Here is a 25,224-nt window from a genome sequence, read left to right as displayed (position 1 = left end):
ATTACTAACGAGCAGTGATTTTAATACCTCACATTTCTCCGTAGTATTTTTCATTGAAACAAAATTTCCCATTCAATGTCCCTGAAAGCTTCCCTCATCATGTGAAAGTTGGCTTTGCTAAAGTTTAGTCAATATAGTGCAGAAAGAAGAAAAAACCACCCTAAGGTGATTCTCTCCAGGCGCTGATTGGGGAGGTTCAACACAGCAGCTAAAAAAAGAGGTTGGTCAGACCTCATAAAATAGCAACAATAAAATTCTAGCGCTAAACGGTCATATATGAGATGAGCAAATTAATACACAAACATTTTTATTTCATATAAAATTCACTAAAACGTCCATGGAATAAACAAATACAACAAAAGATATTAATAAACCCTAGAAAAGGGTGTATGGCATATCTCCCAGACACATTTAGCTAAAAAAATGGAGGAGGTGATAGAACCTGTTACTATATAGAAAGTCCCCTTCTGTATCCAAATGTACCAACAGAGTAGTCTTTTGTTAGCAATAGTTACCACAGATGATCAAGGATTATTAAGCGGCTCTGCATTCCGCAGTATTGCAGTTCCTTGGTGTAGTGGTGAAAGTAGGTTCCTCAATTCAGATGGTTTACCTCCAGCAAAGGTCCATGAGGTTCCGTATGGGGGCTTGGTTCAGGTCCCCTATCTCCAAATAATTGTAGGTCCAGGGAGTGATATAAGGGAGCAGCTCACACCTATATATGAGCTGCTCCCTTATATCACTCCCTGGACCTACAATTATTTGGAGATAGAGGACCTGAACCAAGCCCCCATTACGGAACCTCATGGACCTTTGCTGGAGGTAAACCATCTGAATTGAGGAACCTACTTTCACCACTACACTAAGGAACTGCAATACTGCGGAATGCAGAGCCGCTTAATAATCCTTGATCATCTGTGGTAACTATTGCTAACAAAAGACTACTCTGTTGGTACATTTGGATACAGAAGGGGACTTTCTATATAGGAACAGGTTCTATCACCTCCTCCATTTTTTCAGCTAAATGTGTCTGGGAGATATGCCGTACACCCTTTTCTAGGGTTTATTAATATCTTTTGTTGTATTTGTTTATTCCATGGACGTTTTAGTCAATATAGGACTGCTTATGAAAACTGATATTGAATGGGACCATATTGTGGTCGCTGTTTCCTATGGGCTCCCCATCTATAATATTTGATATCAATTCCCCATTGTTCGTTAATTCCAGGTCTAAGATTGCATTGTACTTAGTTGGTTCCTCGATTAGTTGAAATAAGTAGTTGTCATTTAGTGTGTCTAAAAACATATTACCTCTGGCAGTATCACATGAATCATTTGTCCAATTTATCTCTGGATAATTAAAATCTCCCATTACTATTACGTCACCTACTCCTGCTGCTTTTTCAATTTGCTTCACCAACATTTCCTCATCAGACATATTAATACCAGGTGGCTTGTAGCATAGCCCCAATACTACCTTTTTTGTCCCCTTTCCCCCACGTGCAATTTTTACCCATAACATCTCAACAGTATTTCCAGTCCCCTCGGGAATATCTTCCCGTATCTACCCCCCTGAATGTCAAATTAGGCACATTAGTTTTTAATTATTTTTAACTGACCAATAATGACATGTCATTTTTGGGGTGGAAAAATGCAACATTATGGAAATTGGGGTATAAGGTATGGGACAGGTATTTTGAGGTGCTTTATGAGTGGGACAAGTCTTTATAGGGTTGCAGGTGGGAGTAATGTTTTTTTATTTTTTTAAACTTTCTTCAGTGGTATAAAATCACCCTTTATACTGTATACTTATACCCATTTTATGTACCCCCAATTTAATTTTAGCAATTATTTAAATGAAAACCCTTGCTTTCTATCATTTATTTACTTTAAACAAAAAGCATATAACAGCCATTTGACCCAATTCAAGTACTCAAAATACTTTATTATAAGCAATAATAAGCTTCTATACTGTTATTGGATGTTAGTTTTGCTTTATTTGGGGGGTGCAGGCAGATTTACCCATTTTTCATTGACGGCAACAATTTTTGTGGTAATCCCGTTTTCACGAATTTGTAATTGAATAGGTGAATCGTGGGAGCGGCATACCCGCGAAAAAGCCAGTTTTCATGGCAAAAGCGAAAGCTGCAAAAACGGCAATCACTGTAAATTACCACAACTTTGCATCTAATTGAATTCGGCCCTAAATCTCTATTTTTCCAAATCTAAAAACATACAAAATAAAACCTAACATTGCCAAATTTTGCACAAATTATGGAAAGCGCAGATCTCTACGCTGTAAGGTATATAATACGTGGGATATACTAAAGATCCATTTAACAAATTGCTATTGAAATGAAAAATAAATTCACTAGTTTCAAATCCTCATGATTGCTTGCTTCAGAGGAAACCAGCCCCAGGCTGTCTAGCGCTTGAGTTAATAAAGGACTATGCTGCTCTTTTTTGTGAATATACTGTAGGTACAGAACTTTCCTATTCATTTCAATGGGGTTTTTGCATGTAGCACAAATGGTGGAAACCCCCAATGAAAAGAATGAGTCATTAAAATGAATGAGACAATCTGCGAGATTTTTAAACTATCACTAGTGAAAGCACTTATTTTCAAACAGGTCAAAATCACCCTAACATGTTGGAATAAAAATAAATAAATATAATAGTAAAGTTCGATCAATGAAATCAGAATTTTACTATTGCAAATATGATTAATTTTACACTATTGAAGACTACAATATGTCCACTTGTTTTCTTTGTTTCTTTCTCTTCCATGTAAAAAACTGGAAAACAGAATAAAACAGTGTGGATGCACTAAGATAATGTTTAAACTCTTTTACGCTTGAGAGATTTTATGGGGAATGCTAGTGGCTGATGGAAGCACAGAATGCATTTTGATAGTGAGAAGTGGACTTGAAATCATTCAACAACCCTCAGCAATCAAACAAACAATAAATACTCGGAAAATAAGGGTGATAAACCAGGCTGGAATGGAGATAGCGGAAATAACAGCCTGAAACTCCGAGTGCTGTAACTGGAGCCAACAACAGTGTAAAGGGGGGTACACACGGAGCGATAATCTAAGCAATCTGACTAGATTGCTTAGATTTTCAGCAAGATCGCTCCGTGTGTAGCCCTAACAGCGATAGCGATGCGCAGCCCCGCGCATCGCTGTCGCTGCTGCTAGATTGGCCTGCATGCAGGCCAATCTAGCGGGTCGCTCACTTCACCTGCTGGGTGAAGTGAGCGCCCCCCCCGTCTCCCCCCGCACGCTCAGCACAGATCGCGCTGCGCTGAGCGCCGGGAGAGATGTGTGCTGAGCGGTTCGCTCAGCACACATCTCTCCAGCATCGGGCCGTGAGTACTGGCCTTAAGAGTTATGGAGGGAAGGAGGTGGATGCTTTTGCTGTTTATAGCAGAAAGATCTAGGAAAGCCTCAGCCAGGAGCTGGTCATTTATATCAGTATTCCATGCACCAGTAATTGTGGCAGCAAAAGAATGGGATGTGTAGTTCCACAGCAACTGGAGGGCCACATGTGGATAACGCATGACCTAGGTCTTCTACATCCAAATTCTGCATGGGCATTATCCTGCACATGAGGGGACTATTTCAGGACTGCCATACAGTGAACAGCCTCTGTATATACTACATGGAATCCATAACATCACATGGCTCCACACAAACTACCTTCATCGCACTTATATATAGACAAGGTACAGCATAAGACAAATTGCATTTTAATGTCCATGTAAAATTATTGTATTGAATTGTGGAACAAATAAGATGCACACCTCTCAGTTTTCCCAGGATCCCTCCAGATGATGGTTCGGATTTGTGCTCGCCTTCACCTGGAAAAGTACCAAAACATTGGCTGCTCTTAAGCCATTTTTTTTATATGGTGATGGCTATAATGGCATTATGTGGTGTATGAGAATTTACTTTTATGCATGATGACCTGATAAGAAGCAATGGCCATGTTTTCACGGTACAGAGAGATTTGGACAGACTATACATACCGCCATATATTCTGGCTTTCCTCCAGCGTATGAATATTGCAATGGCAACAAGAGCCACTACTGGAATTATTATCAGTGTGATAATGAGAATGAATGAGACTCCAACGCTGCTTTTCTCAACAAGAGTCTGCTTCTCCTGTCCATGATGCTTATCTGGGACTGTGGCATTAGTTTTGGGCCTGCTTCTTAGTCGTGTTTCCAAGATTTCAGTTTCTATAGAACATAAAGACAACGTCACTACATAATAAACTGCACGGGGATTTGAACTAAAAGCCTATATCAGAATTACAAGGAACACAGTTTATCATTTGTCCTAAAGCTTTAATCTATAGATGGCAGCGACATCTGATAAACTCCAAAGTGCATGACTACAGAATAAGATGATATACCCGTTATCTCTTCAACCTCAATGCCGGCCTTTTTCACAGATCGATGCTCTGCTTCTATAAAAAAAAAAGACAAAAAGTGAAATTCAAACTTAATATAATATGTACAGTCCCATATTATATGAAACACAGGCTGTGAGAATGAACTGCTAGATAACAGAGGAAACAGGATATTCCCTAAACTAGTGGCAGGTAAGATTGCTCCCCCGGTCAACTGGGTGTGGCCAAAAGTCCCCACACTCCACCCCACACACTCTATGCAGCCTGCTAACCACCCAACAACTCGACAAGCTATTTTTGGTATGACGGTAATATTTGGCAGTACAGCAGAATCTGGCGGTGTTATTTCACTCAGGTCTTACAGAAAACAAAACACATTTTTAGAGGGCGGTTTCAGCAGAGGAATGTGGCAGCCTTCCATACCAACTCAAAACACTCAATATTCACTTTTGAACACCATTTTTAGACCACTTAACCAACACGAGAGGGAGCAAAACGTACTTTCTGAAGGTGAGAATTTCCATACAGTTTTGGCATGTGCGTCTCCAACATACACAGCTCCATCTTCTGATGCAACGATATCATGAGGCATGTCAAAGCTCTGCAAAAGATTCCAGAACACGTCACCAATCTGAGCTTAAAGTATACTTGGCAACATTTATATTCTCCTCTCTGGAAGAGGGCCCAGAGGGGAAATGCAGGCGCTTGCTAATGGGGCAGGGACCTGCTGGTCATTAGGACCCACCCCTCCTTGTGGCATAATGCTGCAAATTGCGAACGTGTGACGGAGACAGGGTCAAAATGCTACAATTCTCATAGACTCGCATCATACTGGCCTGCCCCTTTTTCGTGGACCTACAATTTGCAGCATTATGCTCTCCCCAGCCTGACCATTTTAATCAGAAGCGGGTGAGTCTGTAGAACTCTCTGAAACTTTGCAAGTTTACAGGATGTAGGTAAATATGGCTTGAAGCCAAGACATATATCTGTCAATTACTGAAGCAAAATGTTCTCACGTTAACTTTCCATTATGTCATGTTCTAAATATCTAGAAAATATATTGCCATACAAAACAAGAAAATATCTTGTATGTAAACCATTCTCACATCAGTCTCTCCTACTTTATCCCTCCTGTGAGCTGAGAACTGCAGCACCCCATGCATAAGTGAGACTAGGGGGCCATAGTACCTTTCTAACTGGGACAAAGGTGTCTACAATTTCTCCACTAGAAAAGTTCATCACAAAGCCTTGCAGGGGCTCCGAATCCTGAAAGTACGGTTTGCCATTGACAGCATATAATGTGCCACCTGAAAAGAAGTTGAAGATACATTACTACATAGTCATTATTAGGTTTCCAGCATTTGGAGCAGATAAAAACATTCAGTTCAATGCATCTCTTCTATTAACTCATTTCAGTAATTTGAAGCGGACATGTTGTTGCTTCATAATGGTTAACAGGAAACACATCCAATATTTCAGAATTAGGTGGATATTGGGCAGGATAATGTAAAGTAGAGTGTCCAAGTAATAGCAATGTTGCTTAACAAATCTAATTCTGGATGGAACAGGGGAGCAGAGAATTGGTGAATACAGGTGCCTGTACATGGACATAATAGAAGTGGACAAGTCTGCTCTTTTGTGTCCTGTGACAGGCAGCACTCCTGCCATAGTGACTGTAATGTGCTGGCATGACTTCCTTGTCACTCTTCAGTGTACTGCCAGAAGGGCCGGACTGAAACTACCCATGTAACTTACTAACATAGTGATTTGAAGTATGTGAATTCTCATTTTCTCTAACGTCCTAGAGGATGCTGGGGACTCAGTAAGGACCATGGGGATAGACGGGCTCCGCAGGAGACATGGGCACTTTAAGAAAGAATTTAGTTCCTGGTGTGCACTGGCTCCTCCCTCTATGCCCCTCCTCCAGACCTCAGTTTGATACTGTGCCCAGACGAGCTGGGTGCTTTTCAGTGAGCTCTCCTGAGTTTACTGATAGAAAGTATTTTGTTAGGTTTTTTATTTTCAGGGAGCTCTGCTGGCAACAGACTCCCTGCATCGTGGGACTGAGGGGAGAGAAGCAGCCCTACTCTCTGAAGCTAGGTCCTGCTTCTTAGGCTACTGGACACCATTAGCTCCAGAGGGATTGGTACGCAGGATCTCACCCTCGCCGACCGTCCCGGAGCTGCGCCGCCGTCCCGCTCGCAGAGCCGGAAGATAGAAGCCGGGTGAGAAGAAAAGAAGACTTCAGAGGCGGCAGAAGACTTCATGATCTTCACTGAGGTAACGCACAGCACTGCAGCTGTGCATCATTGATCCCACACACCTCACATACTCCGGTCACTGTAAGGATGCAGGGCGCAGGAGGGGGGCGCCCTGGGCGGCAATATAAACCTCGTATTTGGCAAAAAGGAGCATATATACAGCTGGACACTGTATATATGCATGAGCCCCCGCCAATTTTACACTTTTAGCGGGACAGAAGCCCGCCGTCGAGGGGGCGGGGCTTCTCCCTCAGCACTCACCAGCGCCATGTTTTTCTCCACAGCACCGCTGAGAGAAAGCTCCCCGGACTCTCCCCTGCTTATACCACGGTAGAAGATAGGGTTTTAAAGAAGAGGGGGGGCACATAATTCGGCGCAGATAATAACAGCGCTACTGGGTAAACATTAAATTGCTGTGTTTTTTCCTGGGTCTTATAGCGCTGGGGTGTGTGCTGGCATACTCTCTCTCTGTCTCTCCAAAGGGCCTTGTGGGGGAATTATCTTCAGATGAGCATTTCCTGAGTGTGTGGTGTGTCGGTACGTGTGTGTCGACATGTCTGAGGTAAAAGGCTCTCCTAAGGAGGAGATGGAGCAAATGTGTGTGTGAGTGGTGTCTCCGTCGACAACGCCGACACCTGATTGGATATGTGAAATAAAGTGCTGAGGTAAATTTATTGCACAAAAGATTAGAGAACAGACAGTGAATCTACACAGGTCTGTCCCTATGTCGCAGAGACCTTCAGAGTCTCACAATGCTCACTATCCAAAATAATAGACACTGATATCGACACGGAGTCTGACTCCAGTGTCGACTACGATAATGCAAAGTTACAGCCAAAACTGGCAGAAAAGTATTCAATATATGATTATTGTAATAAAAGATGTTTTGCATATCACTGATGACTCATCTGTCCCTGACACGAGGGTACACATGTTTAAGGGGAAGAAAGCTGAGGTAAATTTCCCTCCTCTCATGAAGAAAGAGAGCGTGAATCTCCAGACAAGAAGCTGCAGCTTCCCAAAAAGAATTCTCAGGGAGTATCCTTTCCCTACTAGGGCCAGGACACAATGGGAATCTTCCCCTAGGGTGGACAAAGCTTTGTCACGTTTACCCAAAAGGTAGCGCTGACTTAACAGCTATCCTCAGGGATCCTGCAGATAGCTTGCAGTAAAAGTACTTTGAAGTCCATTTACACACATTCTGGTACACTACTCAGACCGGCGATTGTGTCGGCATGGGTTTATAGCGCTGTAGCAGCGTGGACAGATACCTTATCAGCGGAGATTGAAACCCTAGATAAGGATACCATGGTATTGACTCTAGTATATGTATATATATATATATATATATATATATAATGCAAAACAGAGGAGGCACTCAGAGTCAGCAACATGTAGAAAAATGATGTATTCAAATAAGGTCAAGTACTTTCGAGGTCAGCACCCCGTCATCAGGACCACATCATAACAAATTACAGCCACCTATATATATATATATATATATATATATAAGATGCTGTCTTATATATATATAAAACATGCCCAAAGAGACATTAGTCTACTGGGTTCTAGAGTCAACGCTATGTCGATTTCTGCTAGAAGTGTCCTGTGGAACATGCAATGGACAGGTGATGCCGACTAAAAGAGGCATATGGAAGGTTTACCTTACAAGGCTGAGGAATTGTGTGGAGAAGGGCTCTCGGACCTGGTCTCCACAGCTATAGCTGGTAATTCTGATCTTTTGCCTTATATTCCCTCACAGCCTAAGAAAGCACGACATTATCAAATGCAGTCCTTTCGGTCGCAGAATAACAAGAAAGTACGAGGAGCGTCCTTTCTTACCAGAGGTAAGGGTACAGGGCACAGCTAGTTCCCAGGAACAGAAGTCCTCCCCGGGTTCTACTACATCCAACGCATGACGCTGGAGCTCCGCTAAGGGAGTCCGCCCCAGTGGGAGCACGTCTTCGACTCTTCAGCCACATCTGAGTTCACTCACAGGTGGATCCCGGGGCAATAAAAAATTGTTTCTCAGGGTTACAAGCTGGAATTCGAAAGGTGCCTCCTCGCCGGTTTTTCCTTATCGGACCTACCGGCTTCTCCCCCAGGAAGGGAGATAATATTAAATACAATTCACAGATTGTATCTCCAACAGGTAGTGCTCAAGGTTCCCCTCCTGCAACAAGGAAGGCGATATGACTCAACCTTCGCTGTAGTCCCGAAACCGTACGGTTCGGTCAGACCTATTTTTAAAATTAAAATCTCTGAACCTATACGGGAAAAGGTTCAAATTTAAAGTGGAATCGCCCAGAGCGATCATCGCCAGCCTGGAAGGGGGGGATTTGATGGTGTATCTAAACATAAAGGCTGCATACCTTCATGTTCCCATTTATCCACCCCATCAGGCGTACCTGACAATTGCGGTACAGGATTGTCATTACCAATTTCAGGGTAATTGGTGGAAATAATGGTGCTCCTACGCAAGCAAGGAGTCACAATTGTCTCATACTTGGACGATCTCCTAATAAGGGTAAGATCAAAAGAGCAGTTGTTGAACAGCGTGTCACTTTCGCTGAAGGTGTCACAGCAACACGGCTGGATTCTCAATTTCCCGAGGTCACAGTTGGTTCCTATAACTCATCTGCCCTTCTTGGGTATGATTCTGGATACAGACCAGAAATGGGTTTACCTTCAGATAGAGAAGGCACAGGAACTCATGACTCTAGTCAGGGACCTATTGAAACCAAGACAGGTGTCAGTGCATCACTGCACTCGAGTCCTGGGAAAAACATTCCCTTCAGCAGGTTCCATGCGAGGACTTTCCAATGGGACCTACTGGACAAGTGGTCCGGGTCACATCTACAGATTCATCAGTTGATCACTCTATCCCCCAGGGCCAGGGTATCTCTCCTGTGGTGGCTGCAGAGTGCTCACCTTCTAGAGGGCCGCAGATTAGGCATTCAGGACTAGATCCTGGTGACCACGGACGCGAGCCTCCGAGGCTGGGGAGCAGTCACACAGGGAAGAAATTTCCAAGGTCTTTGGTCAAGTCAAGAGACTTGTCTTCACATCAACATATTGGAACTAAGGGCCATATACAACGCCCTACGTCAAGCGGAGACCTTTCTTCTCGACCAACCGGTTCTGATCCAGTCAGACAACGTCACCGCAGTAGCTCATGTAAACTGCCAAGGCGGCACAAGGAGCAGAGTGGCGATGGCGAAAGCCACCAGAATTCTTCGCTCGGCGGAGAATCATGTAAGAGCACTGTCAACAGTGTTCATTCCGGAAGTGAACAACTGGGAAGCAGACTTCCTTACCAGACATATGTCCTGGAGAGTGGAGACTTCATCAGGAAGTCTTCGCACAGATTGCAGTTCGGTGGGGACTGCCACAGATAGACAGGATGGCGTCCCGCCTCTACAAAAAGCTGCAGAGTTATTGCGCCTGGTCAAGAGACCCTCAGGCAGTAGCGGTAGACGCCCTAGTGACACCGTGGGTGTTTCAGTCAGTCTATGTATTTCCTCCTCTTCCTCTCATACCCAAGGGTTGAGAATAATAAGAAAAAGGAGGAGTGAGAACAATCCTCATTGTTCCAGATTGGCCACGAAGGATCTGGTATCCGGATCTGCAGGAAATGCTTACAGAAACCTTGTTGTAACAGGGCCCATGTCTGTTCCAAGACTTACCGCGGCTGCGTTTGACGGCATGACGGTTGAACGCCGGATCCTAGCGGAAAAAGGCATTCCGGATGAGGTAATTCCTACGCTGATAAAGGCTAGGAAGGACGTGACATCTTAACACTATCACCGTATATGGCGAAAATATGTTTCTTGGTGTGAGGCCAGGAATGCTCCTACGGAAGAATTCCATCTGGGCCGTTTCCTTCACTTCCTACAAACTGGAGTGAATTTGGGCCTAAAACTTAGGCTCCATTAAGGTTCAGATTTCGGCCCTATCCATTTTCTTTCAAAAAGAGTTGGCTTCTCTACCAGAAGTTCAGACGTTTGTAAAAGGAGTGCTGTGTATTCAGCCTCCTTTTGTGCCTCCGGTGGCACCTTGGGATCTTAGCGTGGTGTTAAGTTTCCTAAAGTCACACTGGTTTGAACCACTTAAAACGGCGGAGTTAAAATATCTCACGTGGAAGGTGGTCATGTTATTAGCCTTGGCTTCGGCTAGACGAGTGTCAGAATTAGCGGCTTTGTCACATAAAAGCCCCTATCTGGTTTTCCATATGGATAGAGCAGAATTGCGGACCCGTTCGCAATTTCTGCCGAAAGTGGTATCATCTTTTCATATGAACCAACCTATTGTGGTGCCTGTGGCTACACATGACTTGGAGGATTCCGAGTTACTTGATGTGGTCAGGGCTTTGAAAATTTACGTGGCCAGAACGGCTAGAGTCAGGTAAACTGTAGCGCTGTTTGTCCTGTATGCATCCAACAAGATTGGTGCCCCTGCTTCAAAGCAAACTATTGCTCACTGGATTTGTAACACGATTCAGCAAGCGCATTCTACGGCTGGATTGCCGTTACCAAAATCGGTCAAGGCCCATTCCACTAGGAAGGTGGGCTCTTCTTGGGCGGCTGCCCGGGGGGTCTCGGCACTACAGCTGTGTCGAGCTGCTACTTGGTCGGGTTCAAACACTTTTGCAAAATTCTATAGGTTTGATACCCTGGCTGAGGAGGACCTCATGTTTGCTCAATCGGTGCTGCAGAGTCATCCGCACTCTCCCGCCCGTTTGGGAGCTTTGGTATAATCCCCATGGTCCTTACGGAGTCCCCAGCATCCTCTAGGACGTTAGAGAAAATAAGATTTTACTTACTGGTAAATCTATTTCTCGTAGTCCGTAGAGGATGTTGGGCGCCCGTCCCAAGTGCGGACTTCTTCTGCAATACTTGTATATAGTTATTGCTTCAATAAGGGTTACGTTATAGTTGCATCGGTCTTGCACTGATGATATGTTGTTTTCATACTGTTAACTGGGTAGTTATCACAAGTTATACGGTGTGATTGGTGTGGCTGGTATGAATCTTGCCCTTGGATTAACAAAATCCTTTCCTTGTACTGTCCATCTCCTCTGGGCACAGTTTCTCTAACTGAGGTCTGGAGGAGGGGCATAGAGGGAGGAGCCAGTGCACACCAGGAACTAAATTCTTTCTTAAAGTGCCCATGTCTCCTGCGGAGCCCGTCTATCCCCATGGTCCTTACGGAGTCCCCAGCATCCTCTACGGACTACAAGAAATAGATTTACCGGTAAGTAAAATCTTATTTTCCACAGTGATTTGTTTAATTAATAAATGTAAAGCTTGCTACACAAAATTACCTGGTACATAGGAGACAGCAAAAACTTCTCGACCAAACGCTGGGTGTTTGATTTCTTTGACAAAATGCCCCGTTTCTGCGATAAAACATTGAATTCGCCCATTTTCCCTGTCAGCCACACACAGCTGCCCTTGGTCAGGAACCATTGTCAGACTGTGTGGAATACGAAACTGGCTGGGTTTCGCAGCTCCTGGTGAGGAATCTGAAAGAGAACTTTATTGTATGAAATGCTTAAAATGTCACTTACTGCAATCCCTCATTAGAGACTAATTGGTAATAACGGCCAAAACGATACAGTATTCAAAGTACTGACAAAAATATCGCAGTCCAGCACTTACCTTCTCCCCACTGCATGATCAGCATCCCATGGGGTGAAAACTGCATGATCCTGCTGTTACAGTAACCATCAGACACAAAGAAGTTTCCGGTTATGGGATCCACGGCAACGTCAGTCGGTTGACAGAAATGGCTCCTGTCACTGCCTGGCTGAAATGCTTTCCCCAGAGTTAAGAGAGTTGACCCACGAGGACCCAACTTGAAAACCTTCGATGACAATAAAACAGGGTTTATACGGTTTCTGGGAAAGCACGGATCATCAGTTCTAGAATCCCAGACATTGGGGGTCATTCCGAGTTGATTGCATGCTGCAGATTTTTGCTGCGCTGCGATCAGGTCTCTACTGCACATGCGTATGCACCACAATGTGCATGCGCGTCGTACGGGTACAATGCGGATCGTTGCTGAGCTATAGGTTTAACAAAAAATCCATACGCACAGCCGATCGCAAGAAGATTGACAGAAAGAGGGCGTTTATGAGTGGCAACTGACCGTTTTCTGGTAGTGGTAGGGAAAACGCAGGCGTGTCCGGGCGTTTGGAGGGCGGGTGTGTGACGTCAATTCCGGCACCAAAAAGACTGAAGTGATCGCAAGGGCTGAGTAAGTTCAGACCTACTCTGAAACTGCACAAAATGTTTTTGCAGAGCTCGGCTGCACAGGCGTTCGCACACTTGCAAAGCGAAAATACACTCCCCCGTGGGCGGCGACTATGCGTTTGCAAGGCTGCTAAAAACAGCTAGCGTGCGATCAACTCGGAATGACCCCCATTATCTCATAACATAAAGCAGAAATGACTGCTGATAGCAAAACTAGTAAGAAAAGGGAATAAAAATACATAACGGTTTGATGCACATTAAACTAGTGCAATTTTAGCTACTGGATTATTATATCTACTGTTTGTGTTTTGGAAACTTTAAAACAATATCTCCACTACCATACTGAGGGACAGATATAACTGGAAGAATGGCTATGTCTGGGTTACGTTACTAAAGGAACAGTATATACAGTATTATAATTTTATTTATACAAGCAGTTTCTCTAAAAAATGCAGTTAATATCGTATAGTGGGTACAGCACTGTATATTTACTCTGTACTATCACTCTCATTGGAGGCTGACAACCTCCGTTACAGCTTTGGTACACTGATTGGGGTTAGTCAATCTGAACCTGTGCAGAGACCCTTTCTCTTTTGTTTTGACAGTACACTAGGCAGCGCCAGCGTGGATGACTCTCTCTTTTTTAGCTGGTAATTTACACCATCACTGATGTACTAGAGGAGGTCAGGATCCTAACTACATCCAGGGCAGCCTATAATAATGTTTCCATGAGCATAGAGTACCTGATGAAGGGCAACATCAGTGACCCAAAAGTTGCCATCTTTATCCATCGTTAACCCATGGGGCAAATAAAACCTGCAAATAATCATCCAACAAAAATACAGTTAGTAGGATTACTCTTCAGTTATAGGTTTACAGCAGATGTATATATGTTAATTTACAACTTGTTACCCAGATGTTTTTGCTATCTGTTTGATGTATTTTACATACTGTACTCTTACAAAGATAAAGTGATAGGCAACACTATCTACCTGCCTGTCACTCTACCAGTATACAGGCCATGCTTTTTGTAGACTTCATATAAAAGACATACAATATGATTCTGCAGAGGAAAATAAGAAACATGCGTAAAGAACAAACAACACATTAATTATAATTCTAACTTAAAATCAGTAACAAAAAAGTTGGTGGTGTTCCCAGATAAAAAAAAAAGGTTAAATTGGGCCGGCCCTGGGCATAGATAGCAGCCTAGCTCCAAAGGGGTGCTCAAGTGAAGGCTGAGCTTCCAGGCCAACAATCCAGGTGAAGATGGCCACCTTCCAGTGCCAGCAGCTGCAGTCATGTCTCCGACTTCGGAGGCTCAGACTTCAACAGCGAGTCATATTTCAGCTGGGCTGGGAGGCAGATAATCAGCGGAGTATCTGTGAAGCTGGACACCCGGGGGGAAGGGGGTGGGGGGGACAATGAACCTGCTGCTGCTACTGCTGCCATCGGGAGATCGTGAACGAGGAGATGCACCCAGAGACATCATTCTGGCAATCAAGAAGGAGAGAACAGACCACAAAGATCTAGCCCTCCCCACTTTCAAGTAGCCCAGGAACACTATGGGTGGTATTCAATTAGTTGCAGTAATTTACCATGGCTAATTTACCCAACTGGGGCTATCCAATTAGTCCTGAAGCCAGCAGTGCAAACACAAAGGTTCGTGACTTTTTGCAGATCCTATAAGTTTTTGCATGAAAAATGTAACATTTTTGAGACTGAAAAAATTGGGGCTAATTGAATTGCCCCCCCTACCCCCCAGTAAAAACAAACAAAACAAAATTGGCGGTAAATAAATTTAATGCGAAACCACCCACAACTACTTGAATACCCCCCCTGCGACCCGCACTTCCCATCCTATCAGCACCTCACCCCATGTTCATTGTTCCTGCCTCAGCACCCGCCGCTACCCAATGACTTGATGCTGGAGGGGTTCTTCTCCATCTCCTACTTCCAGCCTCTCCTTGACCAGGTGGGGCAGTGCATCTAAGTGTATTGCAAAACCTGTGCCACAGCAGCAAGGGACCATCCATCCGCAACTGTGAGAGTGGCTACTTTGGGGGGACAGCCAAGGACTGGAAGCAGGGCATCAGGCACAAGAGTTACTGAGCGGAGTTGTCAGGGGGATGGGGAACTCTCTGTGAAGTTGGGGTAAAGTCTTCTGGTGACGTCCAGCCTCTGCAGTGCATGTCCCTCGTGCTGTCACTGTATACCCATCATAAGCGCTGAGCTACTGAGCATAACAATCACATGTTCTGCACCAGGTGTAAACCAAGAGCTTGCACTTCAGTAAATTATCTACCCCTGGTGCCATCTGATCATCTCCAGTCCATGTTTAATGTGACTCATGTAGAGAAGTGTTCCGGGTGGCTTACATGTCTATACAGTACATGGATGTGACAACAGGGGAATGGGTAGCATGGGGCATCTGACAATCTCTCCCTATGGTGTTTACCCACAGCATCAACAGCACAGTGAGCCCGCAGTCTCCAAGGTCCAGAACAGCATGTAAGGCCAATGGGGAGGCCGGGGTCCCTGACACACGTGTAGCCGGTGCTTACCTGCTGGGGACAATGGCAGGGAGGCTAGAGGAGTCGCAGCTGGAACCACAGAGTGGGAGCTTATATGTATGACAAATGTCCCCAGGAGGGAGCTGTGCTGTGGTGTCACTACCTGTAAGTGGGCTATCCCTGCAGGAGTGCCTGTAACCTGAGCATTAGTGTGAATGATTAAGTCTTATACTTGAAATCTAATTTTAAGGGGCTCTAGCTAAAAATGTTCCCTGTCACCCAGATTAAGATGTTGGTGCAATGCTGCTTTGAGCTGGCATCTATTTCCAGGAGGTGGGAAGAGGGATACCAGCTAAAATGTTGCTTAGGACACCAAATTGGTCAGGGACGACCCTGACGGCAAGAAAACAGGAAGACATAAAGAAGACTCTTAAAAAGAGACCGTCTTCAATAAATATAGTATTACTTAAAACATAAGTCATATTACAAATAGAACATGAGTAAAGGAATTTTATCCTGCATTTTCATTCTTTAAGTTACATGTCTGTGTCTTTATAAGATAGAACTCCTTTTCTATTTTGAATATGATTTTACCAATGATAAAAAAAACAAAGAATACAATAGTGTATAATATAACATTTCTTACACTGTTCATTTATAGATAATAACCAAATTCAAATGATGCCCCAGCGTTCTAATTACAGTGCACTCCGTAACTCTGCCGAGAACGTTCATCAAAGACAGAACAAAGATTTGTATAAAACAGGTTTCAGGGCTGCAAGCACAATATTCCTTTCCATTCTTCAGTAGTTTCAGGGAGGTCTACAGCGGAGGCATCAATGTTCTGTACAGCTGTGTGAAGTATAGCATAGCTTTGATTATATAGCTATTATAGCACACTGACTGGGATCTTATAAAGGCTTCATGCACTGAATTCTTTGTCCTGATTATATGCTTTTGCCTTTTGTGCAAAAGTAAATCTAGTGCAAAGTGCCAATTTAAAGATACAGTACCACAAGTATGCAGTTTGACACAGTTCATCCATTATTCCTGTACTATCCCCTACAGTACACATACACAATACAGATGTGTCTTCTACAGCTTCAATATGCCAATCAGCGCGAGATGCCCGATGTGACTGGGCCGCTCAGAGAGGTGCGGTGTACCGTCTTTTTCTTTAAAAGTTGCTTCATATTCGCATCGCAGACGCTGCAATAAAACTTTTAAAGTGTACTACAGATGCATGGCTGCAACTAGACGCACAGGGATAAGATCTAAACTCTTACAAAGTCATAGACACAGCCCAATGGAAATTGGCGTGAGAAAAAGCGGCAGCATTGTAACACTTCTTATGGTGTGTACACCATACCCTCCAACTGTACCTTTTTAATAGGTACAGTACCTTTTTTTTATGGTCTGTACCTATTTTTGGCTCTAAAAGCTTCCATTGAAAGTATAGGAAAAGGGGCGTGACCACGCCCCCTTTACACGTGACCACGCCCCTTTTTCTAATTTGTACCGGTTTTTATGTGTCAAATGTTGGAGGGTATGGTACACACGGTGAGATCCTTGCTATGCCCGATTTTCACTTTGCGATTTCACCTGAACTCCCCGGAGCCCAGCACCACCGATTTTGACTAACTTTTCTTGAGATATGGACTATGTGTGCTTACGATTTTGGCTTATGTGAGATTTTGGTTTATGTGAGATCTAATTGACATGTGAGATGAACTAGATAGTACACCGATCTAGCAAGGATTGACTTGCTTGCACAGTCTATCTTTTCTTGCAAGTGGCATAACACCTTGCGATTTGCACTAACTATTCTTGAGATTTTGACTATATAGTCAAAATCATCTCACCGTGTGTACACACCATTACACAGATTCAGATACAGCCACACACAGATGTACAAATTGCTCAATATGATGTGTGCCGAGTAATCTAGCAAAGTAGTTTTGTCACACTCAGTTGTTTTCTGCGAATAAGATGGATATTTTCAGTGCAGCAGGGTCGCCCGGGAGCTGATGTGCCATGAGGGGTTGTAAGGTGCGGCTGAGGACACATCTCTATACTGCTGTGGTAATGCCAACACAGATTGGTGTAATTACAGAAGAGGAGACACTGACCTGCATGCTTCCTGCTTTTTACTGAGGAAAATTCACTTTGTGATCTGGTGTTAAAGCTAAACCTGACACAGTGAAAACTATACATTGAGCTATTCCCAGACCGAACTGCGTCATCTTTCAGGACGTCTGCTTTATAGGAGGAGACAGTTTTTCAAGTTAATTTCAAACTTCCATAACCACAATAAAATGAATGAAGCTCACACTTACAGATTTCTGCCTGTTGACTGCAGAATGGCAGAGCTATTGGGATTGATAACAAGTATAGTGCTGTCTTCAATCGGACCAATTCCTCTTTGTTGATAGACAAAGTTCCTGTCAAAAGAGCTGAGAACACAGTTGTATTTATTACCCAACAATGGGAAAAGAAAATCATTTCTCACATTTTATTAAACATTAAATTGACAGTCACATACTTTCCAATCTAGGTCATAGGTTTGTAAAAAAATAATAATGATATAATATGCAACGGAACGAGGCGGCACTCCAAGACTTGTAACCATTGAACGGTGAACCATCACAACATCAACGTTTTGGGGAATTAAACCCCATCATCAGGATAACTATATATTCAAGCCTTGGAGTGTCGCCTCTTTCCTTTGTATATGTAAGAGGGGCCATCATACCCCAGGAGGGCACACACGCAGGTTTTTCGCGTATGGGTGCCCGCTGCCCTGTTGGAGTGCCAGGATTTGGACTAGACAATGCCAACCTACTGCATGTGTTGAGGGCTTGTGTGGTCTTTCAACAAACCTAGGCCTGCAAGAAGCGTATCTACGAGTACCCTCACATTCATGACAAAAAATGATATTGTTGCAGCTCTACATTTAAACACCAGAGGGCACCCAAGTCACAATAATTACAAAATTAAAAGCGAATACATGATGATCAATATCAAGCAAGTTTAATTTAACAGATAGGACCATTAGCCATTAAATCTAATTTAATGATGCAATAAAACACTTTTGTATCCAAACACAATGGAACATGCTGATGACCAACCAGTCAGACAATCTGATTTATTGACAGAAAGTATAAACGCCTATATACAGTATGTATCAAGACTTTCAAACACTGTAGCATCACTCAAAAAAAACAAAAAAACTTTATCAGACACTTATACGTCCATCCTTGACTTCTTTATGTAACAGCAATCAATGGGCAGCAAAAAGGCTATTAAAATAAATGTGCTGCAAGCTACTGATTTAGAGTTAAAGGTTTCAGCTTCAGATTCTAGATGTAATGTGCTTTTGTTGCCTGCAAATAATGAAGGTAGACATATTTTACTTCTGTACATAATATTTACAAAGAATTTTAACTACTGGCTCAACCAACAAAATGGCTGCCACCATCATATGCAGACAACCAGGGCCGGTTCTACACCTTGTGGCGCCCAGTGCAAAACTTTCCGTGGCAAAACAGTTAGTGCGCGCCATAGGGGCGTGGCTTCATTGGTGAGGGGCGTGGCCACAGTTATGCCCCAAGTAGTTGTGCCCCCCAGTTGATTTGCCCCCAGTAGATTTGCCCCCTGCAGCTGTGCCCCCATTAGTTGTGCCCCGTCGCTCGTTGCTTTGCCCCTAGTAGTTGTGCCCTCTGTTGCTGTGCCCCCTGTTGCTTTGCCCCCAGTAGCTTTGCCCCGAGTAATTGTGCCCCCTGTGGCTTTGCCCCAGTAGTTGTGCCCTCTGTTGCTGTTACCCCTGTTGCTTTGCCCCCGGTAGATTTGCCCCAGTAGTTGTGCCTTCTGCTGCTGTGCACCCTGGAGTTGTGCCCTCTGCTGCTGTGCCCCCTGTTGCTGTGCCCCCTGTTGCTTTGCCCCGAGTAGCTTTGCCCCAGTAATTGTGCCCCCTGTTGCTTTGCCCCCAGTAGTTGTGCTCTCTGTTGCTGTGACCCCTGTTGCTTTGCCCCCAGTAGATGTGCCCCCTGAAGTTGTGCCCTCTGCTGCTGTGCCTCCTGTAGTTGTGCCATCTGCTGCTGTGCCCCGTCGCAGTCAAACACACACACACAAAAAAAAATACTTACCACTGCCCCGCTCCTGCTTCCCGTCCACCGCCGCTGCTGACGGAGCGTCTCTGGCCTCCCGCGGCTCCTCTCTATGGACAGCCGCACAGACACTAGAGGTCAATAATGACCTCTAGTGTGTCCCTGTAGCCGGCTGCAGCGGACGCCCACACAGCCCACGGCGTCCGCTGCAGCCGGGGAGCGGGTGGGTGGTGGTGCCTGTGGGGTGACTGCGGCCGCAGCACCCTGGGCGCAGGCACTGCTTGCCCGCACCAAGAACCATTCCTGCAGACAACAGATCTACTGTAACAGAAATTGACAAGCATTGCTGTTTTCCTGTGTATTTAAATGTACAAATGTTTAGTGTTCAGTACACTGTAATCCTGCTACTAGATTGCAGCTGCAGCAGTTATACAACATTTGCATACAGTAATTAGGTATGTCTTAAATTTGTTCAGCGAATCAGATGTGGCCTGTGAATGTTTTTATCATCAACTCGCACCTTGCACCATGGTTTGAGTACCAGGTGCATTTGCAATTTTTAGGTGGTCATATTGGATGCATTTTGCACCAACATGTTTTTACTGTATTTGGCCACATTTACACAGCTCCTCCAACCGGGTGGTCTTCAGTATGCCGACTGACGGGATCCCGGCGCACAGTATACCGGTGCTGGGATACCGACACTTATTCTCCCTCGTGGGGGGCCACGACCCCCCTGGAGGGGGAATAAAATTGTGTGGCGCGCGTAGCGCGCCACCGTGACCATAGCGTGGCGAGCGCAGCGAGCCCGCAAGGGGCTCATTTGCGCTCGCCACACTGTCGGTAAGCCGGCGGTCGGGCTCCCGGTGCCGGTATGCTGGGCGCCGGGAGCACGACCGCCAGCATATCGTAGTGAACCCCCTCCAACCCCATCATAAAAACCACATGTGTGCATGTAGGAAAAAAAAATAAAATAAATAAATTGTACAACTTGATTTTACTTGAAGCTCTGAATGAGGTCCACTGTATCTTACTATACATACAACGCTGGTCCTTGTAGTGCCTTATGGAGGACCCTGGATTACCTCCAGGTGAGCTAGCAATTTAGATATATTCATATATGTGCTATTATCATGTAGCATAACAATATGCAATTATAGGACTCAGAGTGGATGAAATTATTACATATCGTTAGGGACCACCAGTACAGAGACACCTTCACTTGGCCTGGCGCAATCATATGCAAACTGAGAGCTCTGTATCTCTATTAACATGTAGTATTCAAATCTCATTGCTAATACTTTTCAGTGTGGTGGGGGAATATTTTTCCTTTTTACTTGTCTAGACTAACCCCTCCCTTTCGTGCACCTGTGAAGGACCATTAAATTGTTAAGCAACTACCATTTTATATTACTATACATACAACTCAAAATAAACATATAAATGCATCTGATGAAGAAATACTTTAAGGATAAAAGTTGTTCTGCATAAGACAAAGTTGTTCTGCATGGGCCAAATTCCCCCTCCCGTACAAAAAAAAATTGTCTTACTCTAAAAACTATGGGGCTCTTCCAAACACCAATGTGAAGCGGGTGTTGGATCAACAAAGATGTGTATGACAAAATGGTATTTTTATATGTGGAACTGCTGTTTCCAGCAAAGTCTGGCAGCCAAAAACTGCTTCAAATGCCAGCATATCCATGACTGCCAGACAGGGCTGCCATCCATCAGGAGGGGACTGTGGGGACTAGTGTACCTGGCCCTTACAGAGAGGGGGGCCCACCCCTGGCTTTTAGCACCAATACCTGCATTGCTGCACCAGGCTGTGAAACAACAGCGGGCTGATGCATGGGGAGAACTTCTTAAAACAAGTCTTTAACTGCACATCAGCTCTCTGTGAACTGTTCCTGTAGGTCCACAACACTCCACCTATGTGTAATATCACAATGTAAGACATCACATAGGGGTAGAGTGGTGCGGCAGAATGGTTTTGGTTTTTTTGGGGGGGAGAGGGGGTTGGCAGGGGCCCCATTTCTTTTGTCATTCCTGGGCCCTACAATTTCTGATGGCAGCTCTGCTGCCAGATCACGACACCGCAAGCAGTAGTATTTGCACTGTGACCTGTAGTGCAAATATTTTATATATACCGGTAATTCCTTTTCTCCTAGTCCATAGTGGATACTGGGGTCTTATACTTTAGTACCATGGGGTATAGATTGGTTCCACTGGAGCCTGGCACTTTAAAACGTTTAGTGTGTGTGTGTGTGTTGGCTCCTCCCCTCTATGCCCCTACTACCAGACTCAGTCTAGGAAATCTGTGCCCGAGGAGACGGACATAATATGAGAGAACAACAATACAACAGCGGTGAGGCAACAAGCCAACACCCAACCCTGAATGAAAGAGGGTCGATAACCCAAACAGAGGGTAGCAACACCGAAAAAAAACTGGACAGCACGGCTATCCCAACAATAAAATGGGACCACAACGCCGGTCCAACCAAATACTTACACAGGTAAGCAAGAACGAAGCACTGAGGCGGGCGCCCAGTATCCACTGCGGACTACGAGAAAAGGAATTACCGGTAAGTATTAAGGGGCAGATTTATTAAGCTCGGTGAAGTGATAAAGTGGTAGGTGATAAAGGACCAGCCAATCAGCTCCTAACTTCCATGTTACAGACTGGGTTTGAAAAATGACAGGAGCTGACTGGCTGGTGCTTTATCACTTCACCGAGCTTAATAAGTCTGCCCCTAAATTCATATTTTTTCTTATGTCCTAGTGGATACTGGGGTCTCGTACTTTAGTACCATGGGAAAGTCCCAAAGCTCCCTAACGGGTGGGAGAGTGCTGAGACCTCTGTAAAACCACCTGACCAAACTGAAGGTCATCCCTGGCCAAGTTATCGAACCTATAGAATTTGACAAACGTGTTTGAACCAGACCAAGTTGCAGCTCGTCACAATTGGAGGGCCGAGACACCCCAGGTAGCCACCCAGGAAGAGCCCACCGACCTCGTCGCGTGGGCCTGAATAGACGACAGCAAAGGCAGAGCTGCCGAAGTATAGGCCTGTTGAATGGTCAACCGGAGCCAACAAAGAATAGATTGCTTAGAGACTGGCCGACCAATCTTGGAGGCATCATAAAGGACAAACAGCGAGTCAGATTTTCTATGACGGGCCGTACTTTTGACATAAATTTTCAGAGCCCTGACCACATCCAAGGACTCAGGACCAATGGAAGCGTCAGATAACACTGGAACCACAATAGGCTGATTCACCGGTAAAGCTGACAACACTTTCGGCAAAAACTGAGGACGGGTCCTAAGTTCTGCCCTGTCTGCATAAAAAATCAAATAAGGGCTCTTACAGGATAAGGCCCCTAATTCAGAGACACACCTGGCAGACGCCAAAGCCAATAACATCACCGTCTTCCAGGTGAGAAATTTCAACTCCACCCTATGTAAGGGTTCAAACCAATCTGATTGGAGAAAAGACAGAACCACATTGAGGTCCCACGGAGCCGTGGGAGGTACAAAGGGCGGTTGTATATGAAGAACACCCTTCAGAAAAATCTGTACTTCATGCAACATGGCAAGCTGTTTCTGGAAGAAAATGGAGAGCGCCGAAATCTAGACTTTGATGGTGCCTAAGAGTAGGCCCATATCCACTCCCGCTTGCAGAAAAAGTAGAAAACGACCAATTTTAAATTCTTCGGGAGAAACCTTTCTACTTTCAAACCAGGAAACACACTTTTTCCAGATACGATGTTAATGTTTTGATGTAACCATCTTCCTGGCCTGGACCATGGCGTAAATAGCCCGAGAGGGAAGCCCTTTCTCGTTAGAATCTCCCTCTCAACTTCCAAGCCATCAAATATAGCCGCTGTAAGTCTGGATAGATGAACAGACCTTGCTGAAGAAGATTGTCTGGGAGTGGCAGAGGCCAGGGATCCTCCAGAGTCATGGCTAGGAGGTCCGAATACCACGCTCGTCAAGGCCAATCTGGGGCAATTAGAATTGCCAGAACGCTTTACCTTCTTAGCCTTTTTAGCACCCTTGGGAGCAACGATAAAGGAGGGAACAGGTACACATACTGGTACGTACACTCACATTCTGGAACAGTAACGGCATAACTTCTTGTTGAGACGAGAAGCCATCAGATTTATCAGCGGACAGCCCCACCGGTGAATTAGTTGTTGAAACACCTGGGGATGAAGGCCCCATTTCCCAGCATGCCTGCTGAGGATGTCCGCTTCCCAGTTATCCACTCCTGGAATGAATATGGCTGAGATGGCCCTTGCGTTGGCCTCCGCCCAGAAGAGGATCTTTGACACTTCTTGCATCGCCGCTCTGCTTCTTGTTCCGCCTTGTCGATTTATGTACGCCACCCCCGTGGCATTGTCCGATTGAACCTGGATCGCTTGACCCTTCAGGAGATGGGAGGCTTGTAGAAGGGCACTGTAAACTGCCCTGAGTTCCAGGATGGTTATCTGTAAAGTTGATTCTTGAACTGACCACAACCCTTGGAACTGGGCCCCTTGGGTCACCGCTCCCCAACCCCGGAGGCTGGCATCCGTTGTCAGTAGAATCCACGAGTGGATACTGAAACATCTGCCCTCTTCCAGGTGAGGAAGTTGAAGTCACCATAATAGAGAAATCCGGGCTTTCGGAGATAGGGTCACATCCTGATGCATATGCAGGCGAGAACCCGACCACTTGTCCAGCAGATCCAGTTGAAATGGCCGGGTATGAAACCTGCCGCCTCGTAAGCAGCCACCATCTTGCCCAGTAATCTAATGCAAAGCTGTATAGACAAACAAAGATCGGCAGTTGCCAAGAAAAGAAAGGGATTGCCTTTTTGGAGCACTCTTTTAAATTAAATGATATTACATTGATATGATTGGTTATATTAATACGTAACTTTTAAATAAGATTTTACTTACCGGTAAACCTATTTCTCGTAGTCCGTAGTGGATGCTGGGGACTCCGTAAGGACCATGGGGAATAGAAGGGCTCCGCAGGAGATAGGGCACTTTAAGAAAGCTTTGGATTCTGGGTGTGCACTGGCTCCTCCCTCTATGTCCCTCCTCTAGACCTCAGTTAGAGAAACTGTGCCCAGAGGATATGAACAGTACGAGGAAAGGATTTTTGTAATCTAAGGGCGAGATTCATACCAGCCACACCAATCACACCGTATAACTTGTGATAAACTACCCAGTTAACAGTATGAACAATTAACATAGCCTCGGTTCAAGACCGACCAACTATAATATAACCCTTATTGAAGCAATAACTATATACAAGTCTTGCAGAAGAAGTCCGCACTTGGGACGGGCGCCCAGCATCCACTACGGACTACGAGAAATAGATTTACCGGTAAGTAAAATCTTATTTTCTCTAACGTCCTAGTGGATGCTGGGGACTTCGTAAGGACCATGGGGATTATACCAAAACTCCAAAACGGGTGGGAGAGTGCGGATGACTCTGCAGCACCGATTGAGCAAACACAAGGTCCTCCTCAGCCAGGGTATCAAACTTATAGAACTTCGCAAAAGTGTTGGAACCTGACCAAGTAGCCGCTCGGCAAAGCTGTAATGCCGAGACCCCTCAGGCAGCCGCCCAAGAAGAGCCCGCCTTCCTAGTGGAATGGGCTTTAACCGATTTAGGTAACGGCAATC

The 25,224-nt window shown here is 44.8% G+C and overlaps 1 protein-coding gene across 6 annotated transcripts in view; it reads right to left on the bottom strand.

Annotated features, from left to right (window-relative positions):
* Nucleotides 1-25,224, bottom strand: part of PAM (peptidylglycine alpha-amidating monooxygenase) — a 265,389-nt gene that overhangs the window by 6,531 nt on the left and 233,634 nt on the right. For 4 of the 6 annotated variants that reach the window (XM_063964075.1, XM_063964074.1, XM_063964078.1 and 1 more), the window contains 9 exons: nt 17,780-17,896; nt 13,674-13,746; nt 12,337-12,541; nt 12,000-12,200; nt 5,604-5,722; nt 4,917-5,016; nt 4,419-4,472; nt 4,030-4,242; nt 3,805-3,861 (listed from right to left, as the gene is read on the bottom strand). In XM_063964075.1, the coding sequence (XP_063820145.1) occupies nt 3,805-3,861; nt 4,030-4,242; nt 4,419-4,472; nt 4,917-5,016; nt 5,604-5,722; nt 12,000-12,200; nt 12,337-12,541; nt 13,674-13,746; nt 17,780-17,896 (1,139 nt within the window). The remainder of the gene's footprint in view (nt 1-3,804; nt 3,862-4,029; nt 4,243-4,418; nt 4,473-4,916; nt 5,017-5,603; nt 5,723-11,999; nt 12,201-12,336; nt 12,542-13,673; nt 13,747-17,779; nt 17,897-25,224) is intronic. The other 2 variants (XM_063964076.1, XM_063964079.1) reach the window with 1 other exon arrangement.

This window comes from Pseudophryne corroboree, chromosome 1 (assembly GCF_028390025.1).
Source record: "Pseudophryne corroboree isolate aPseCor3 chromosome 1, aPseCor3.hap2, whole genome shotgun sequence".
In the NCBI taxonomy this organism is placed as follows: Eukaryota; Metazoa; Chordata; class Amphibia; order Anura; family Myobatrachidae; genus Pseudophryne; species Pseudophryne corroboree.
This window is presented reverse-complemented; position numbering and strand designations above follow the sequence as displayed.